Raw genomic sequence first — 5,749 nt, forward strand, 5'->3', positions numbered from 1 at the left:
ATCCACCACCACCCTTGGCTGTCCACCACCCTCCGATGACCGCCACAACGTCGGATATTACCGTTTTGCCCTCCCTGATGTATCTCCACTATTTTATTTTTATCTTTTCATCCTGACCTCCGATTTAGGTGAAACCAGAGCCATTAGAACCCTAACTCACGAGGCTACCTCTATCTAAATTTTCATAATCATCCAATAGACAAATCATTTCAGATATGATCCATAACATTGGTATCAGAGCTGACGTTCCTCGGAAGATGGTTAACACGCGTTCCAAGGCCAACGAGGAGGCATTGACCATGGAGGACCATGATCTCATCTCCGTTCCTATGGGAGTTGATTTGGCACTCCCTCCAATCCCAGCAATTATCGACGACGAGCCACTGGCATGGGCAAAAGTTTTTTTTAAAGCATTTTCGATCGAGTTGAAGGAGAACACGAAGGAGAATGCGAAGGAGAACACGAAGGAGAATGCGAAGGAGATCCAAACTGCCCTCAAAACTCGTTTCAGGCCTTGACAGAAGTCCTACTAGCCTCCCCTCCACCTCGCACCACCTGCACCGCCGGCCACTACGGAACATGCACCACCTCCACCGCCAAGCACTAATAATGGTGAAACAGTGGAGACCATCCAAACCATGGCAACCATTAGGGGTGGCAATCGGGTCGGGTTAAGCGGGTTCGGGTCGGGTCAGATTCGGGTCGGGTCAACATTACCTTGACACGAACACGGCCCGATTAATAAACGGGTTGCATTTAGTAAACACGAACACGACCCGATTAATAAACGGGTAACACGACACGACCCGCCTAACCCGTTTAATAAACGGGTCAAGTTAACACGACACACTAACACGGCCCGCCTAACCCGTATACTTAAACGGGTCGTGTTAACCCGACACGTTAACACGACCCGTCTAACCCGTATACTTAAACGGGTCGTGTTAACCCGACACGTTAACACGACCCGTCTAACCCGTTTAATATAAATTCTATATAAAATTTAATATTTACTAATTTATTATATATAAATAGTGTATTACACAAATAAAATAACCTATTTTTAACTCAAAATTCATATAATATCAAAATTACAATCCTAATAATTCATCATAATAAAACCCAACCTATTTTTAACTCAAAATTCATATAATATCAAAATTACAATCCTAATAATTCATCATAATAAAACCCATCCAATTGAGTTTAAAACAAAATTTCAATTTTCAAAAAGTGTATCATACATTCATACAAACAAAATAATACATTTCCAACTCAAAACTTATACAACATCAAAATTACAATCCTAATAATTCATCATAACAAAACCCATTCAATAGAGTTTAGAACAAATTTCCAACTCTCAAAAAATGTATCATACATTCGTACAAACAAATAATACATTTCCAACTTAAAACTTATACAATATCAAAATTATAATCCTAATAATTTAACATAACAAAAGTCCATACAATATAGTTTAAAATAAAGTTCCAACAAAGTCCATACAATCCCATGATAATTAGAACAAAATGTAGAGTTTACAATCCATTACAAATTACAAATAGTTTGAAATATGTAAACATTATCATTAAGCTCTCCATCTCCAAATATCACGACCCTGCCAAAAAGAACAAAAAGTAAACATCTAAAATATAAGATATATATAAAAACTTCACTTACATTAGTTAATGAGCATTCACCAGATTTAGATTTATGCATTTGAGCATTCACCAGATTCTACAACTTCACTTGCATTAGCTATTAAGTCCAAATTTGTAATATCTTCCGTTAGCTCCTCCAATGCTACCAAATTGTCTATCATAATATGATAAAATAATTAGTAGACTAAACTTTTTGAATATCTATATAAGAAAACAATAATATACTTACCTCTAGTATGAAACAACCAATCTCGAGTACAAATTAAAGCTTCTACAGTTTCAGGCTTTAAAGCACTTCTATATTGATCAAGTACTCTACCACCAACACTAAAAGCAGATTCAGAAGCAACTGTGGAGATAGGAATACTTAATATATCGCATGCCATGAGAGAAAGATCTGGATATCGAAATTGATTGGATTTCCAATAATTAAGAATATCCAATTTAGAACTTCGATCAATTCGAGGCTCTTCAAGATACAATTCCAATTGTGACTTTTGTGATTTGCTCACAAACTCAAAACTCTCAAATGAATCAAACTCCTACATAAAAAAAAGAATTATTATTCTGAATATATAAAAAATATTAAAAAATATATAATGATAAGAACATATGAATGGTATTAAATTACCTTCATCATAGAGTTGTTATCTTCAGTATCATTTGAAACTTTACATAAAGTAGCTGAAGATGTCACATTGGAAACTTTAGAAGTATTCTGAACATAGTAATCAAAAAGTGCAAACAACTTCTCGCGGATCTTTATCATCTCATAAGAAGAGCCATAGAGTTTGTTGTATGAGAATTCCACAAAATGTATTTTGAATCGTGGATCTAGAATGATAGCTATCGCCAAAATAATACTGTATTGTTTCCAATATTTTTCAAACTTCACATTCATTTGTGTGGCTATATGACTGATAAAATTATCTGAGCTTCGCATGCCTTCCATTATATTCAATTGGATCAAAACCACCTTAGAAAAATACAAATTTGCTGTAGGGTATATAGATCCAGAAAATAGAGATGTAACATCATAAAACAACTTCAAAAACTTGCAAATCTTTTCAGCTTTACCCCATTCTTCTTGTGATGGACAATACTTGTAATTTGAATCACTCAATTGTAAATGAAGAAATGCACGGCGGTATATAATAGCACTGTCAAGCATTAAGTAAGTTGAATTCCATCTTGTAGGAACATCTTGTCTTAATCCTTTACTGCTATTTAAAGAAACTTGTTTAACACACTCAGCAAATCTCTGTTTTTTGACTTGTGACCCCTTAACATATTTGATACTTTCTCTGATTTTGAATACGGAATCATCTATTTCTTTCAGACCTTCTTGCACTATTAAGTTAAGAATATGAGCACAACAACGAACATGAAAGAAATCACCATCACATAATAAAGCATCATTCAACATAAGTTGGCTCCTCAACAACTCAACAAACAAATCATTTGCAGATGCATTATCCAATGTTATGGAAAATAACTTTTTCTCTATACCCCATTCAGTCAACAATGTATAAATCTTATCAGATAAAGCTATTCCAGTGTGTGGGGTTGGCATTGCACAAAAATTTATAATTTTTTTTTGCAATACCCAATTTTCATCAACAAAGTGTGCCGTGAGACATAGATAACTATCAGTGGTTATGGAGGTCCACAAGTCAGATGTTAAACTGATTCTTCCAGGAATAGAATGTAACCAATCTTTGAGTTTATTCTTCTCCCTTCTGTACATTTTCAAAACATCTGCTTTAGCTGTATTTCTACTAATATGTTTGACCTCATCACATAAGTAACTGTGCAATATTCTAACTCCTTCATAATCAACAAATTGAAAAGGCAATTCATGCTTAACAACTGTCATTGTCATCAATTCACGATATTTCTCCTGATCAAACTTAGAAACATGTAAAGACATTGATCCTTCTGATTTGGCAAGAAATAATTGGCCTATATCTTTAGTTTTCAACTTTGGGCATACAAGTATATGACGTTTCATATTTCCAGTCCCATACTTACTATCTGATATGTATATAACACCACACAATTTACATGTGGCTCTCTTTAACCCATCTTCTCCTTTTGGTAGCTCTGTAAACACTTCCCAAACACTGGAGGTTTGTTTTCTTTTTCTTTTATTACTAGAATTCTCTCCACCAACTATGGGAGGAGGAACCTCCTCAGAAATATTTTCTCCATCTTCAGTACTATCATCACCCATAACTAAAATGAAAGCAATAAAAAAAATATCATAACATGGAACCAAAGCTATGAAACTAAATTAAATTGAACTAAAATCAGATAAGATGAACTTCTATCAGAGTATTGATCACAAAAGACTTTCTTCCTCAGTATCTCTGAAAATTGAGACTATTGTAATAGTGATATGAAAAGAATACATTGAATAAATAAAATCTTTGCCTATAGACTTTTCTCAAATTAAAAAAAAAACATAACAAAATGCATAAAGAAACAACATTGGGTAAATGGAGAATTTTCAACCAAATAATCTGAGAGCATCTCCTGGAAGAAATATCAAGGAGTTGAAAATGGAGCTTCTAATCCTTCAGTCATTGTGATTCAAGCAAGATGATAAAATTTGTCACTGGCTTCATGCTAGCTAACAGCTAAATGGGAAACAACCAACATAAATAAAAGAGATCGTTTGCCTTTCCCAATCAAATAAGCGAAACTCATCATGTACCCAATAGAGAATAGGCAAAAGAGACATGACAGCAATAGTGACTTATACTATCACTTCCAATGCCACTCTCACTTCGTCTGCAACGAAGCAATATAATTTCAGAACCCAATCTCATTTCTTCTTATTTCTATCCTCAACTCTTAACTCGTTTTTCCTTTCCTCTCATCCCTTCTATTCTTTTCTAATTAAACACCTGTTTACTAAATATGTTGTTATGAAATATAGCTAACAAAATATGTGTTTAACAAATATAGCATTATGAAATACAATTAATCAAACAAGTCATTTATTTTTCTAGATACAATATCTAGAGAAATATGTCTCTCTTAAAACAAGTATATTTCTACCAAACATTCCTATAGTATTTTAGATAAAGTTCACATACTTTTAATTTCGAAAACATAAAGGGTTGCTAGAGGGCCCTACCAAACAAGGGTCTTAGAATGGATCTCACAAACCTTATGGCGCCTGTGGTATTCCCTGCAATTACTAAGATCAGACTTGCATCCCTCAACCAGGCACAACACGGTCTGATTCTTCCACCTATCTGGAGGTGCAGAATTTTCCAACCCACCAAGGTTTAGATCAACTGAGCAAGCTTGGCCACCAATCTGGCTCCCAAACCCAATTATGGAGCCTATTTTGGCATCAGAGTTTTGGCCCAGTTCTTCCAAATCCCATGAAGACAACTTAGGATCCCACTCCATGAGAAAGAAAATCTCTTCAATATTCCTGTTTAGCTCCTCCTTTCTCTCCTAAAATACCCAAGTAGAACTCATTCCACCAATCCTAATAACTACTTCCTCTTAATTGACCATCATATAAGAACAACCACCACCAACATACCAACCAGCTAGAAAACTATACAAGAATTAAAACAAGAGGAACAAAGACCAGTCAAGAAAAATGAAAGAAAGGGAATTGAGGGCATTAGCAGCCAAGATACCATTTAGACTAAAATCAATCAAAAGATTCAAAACCCAACTCAGAAAGAAAGGGAAAAAAAATTCTTATCTTGGTAGTCAAACTACAGGAAGACCTTAAAAGCAACAAGAAATTGAAGATAGAGGACTCACTTGGGTTCTTCTTCCAGTAGGACACATCTAAATTTAATAGGAAGAAGAGAACACCTCTGGGGCTCTAGAAACGGCCCGGGCCTTTATGTTCAACTAAGAAAAAAAAAACAAGTAGAAGAAGAGGAGGAACAGAGAGGAGAAGAGATCGAACCTTGCCTTGTCTCCTCTCGGGTGTCCGACGGTGCGAGGGTCTCGGGTGTCCGGCGGCGCGACGCAAGGAGCTTGGGTGTAGATGGGAAGGGGGCGACGGCGGGCTGGTGTGGGGATTGAGGAGTTGGGACTTTGGCCAAAGT

The 5,749-nt window shown here is 35.6% G+C and overlaps 1 protein-coding gene across 1 annotated transcript; it reads right to left on the reverse strand.

Moving 5' to 3' along the window:
• Positions 1–1,579: 1,579 nt before the first annotated feature.
• LOC140767649 (zinc finger BED domain-containing protein RICESLEEPER 1-like) lies at positions 1,580–5,087 on the reverse strand. The gene is made up of 5 exons (XM_073107644.1): positions 4,839–5,087; positions 4,154–4,199; positions 2,296–3,899; positions 1,894–2,206; positions 1,580–1,818 (listed from the first exon to the last, which is right to left on the reverse strand). Exons 1-5 carry the CDS (start codon positions 5,085–5,087, stop codon positions 1,715–1,717), a joined length of 2,316 nt encoding a protein of 771 aa, XP_072963745.1. The 3' UTR covers positions 1,580–1,714.
• Between the last annotated feature and the right edge of the window lie 662 nt (positions 5,088–5,749).

The sequence above is a fragment of the Typha angustifolia genome, chromosome 9 (assembly GCF_048772165.1).
Source record: "Typha angustifolia cultivar Huaian chromosome 9, ASM4877216v1, whole genome shotgun sequence".
Lineage (NCBI taxonomy): Eukaryota > Viridiplantae > Streptophyta > Magnoliopsida > Poales > Typhaceae > Typha > Typha angustifolia.

What these genes read in the sequence shown, in the direction of transcription:
- LOC140767649 (XM_073107644.1), bottom strand. Translation starts at nt 5,087, where the DNA reads ATGGAGTGGGATCCTAAGTTGTCTTCATGGGATTTGGAAGAACTGGGC. An exon ending in AATACCACAGGCGCCATAAG is followed by an intron (nt 4,200 to 4,838) that starts GTTTGTGAGATC and finishes TATTTCTTCCAG; the next exon opens with GAGATGCTCTCAGATTATTT. An exon ending in AAATTCTCCATTTACCCAAT is followed by an intron (nt 3,900 to 4,153) that starts GTTGTTTCTTTA and finishes CTTTCATTTTAG; the next exon opens with TTATGGGTGATGATAGTACT.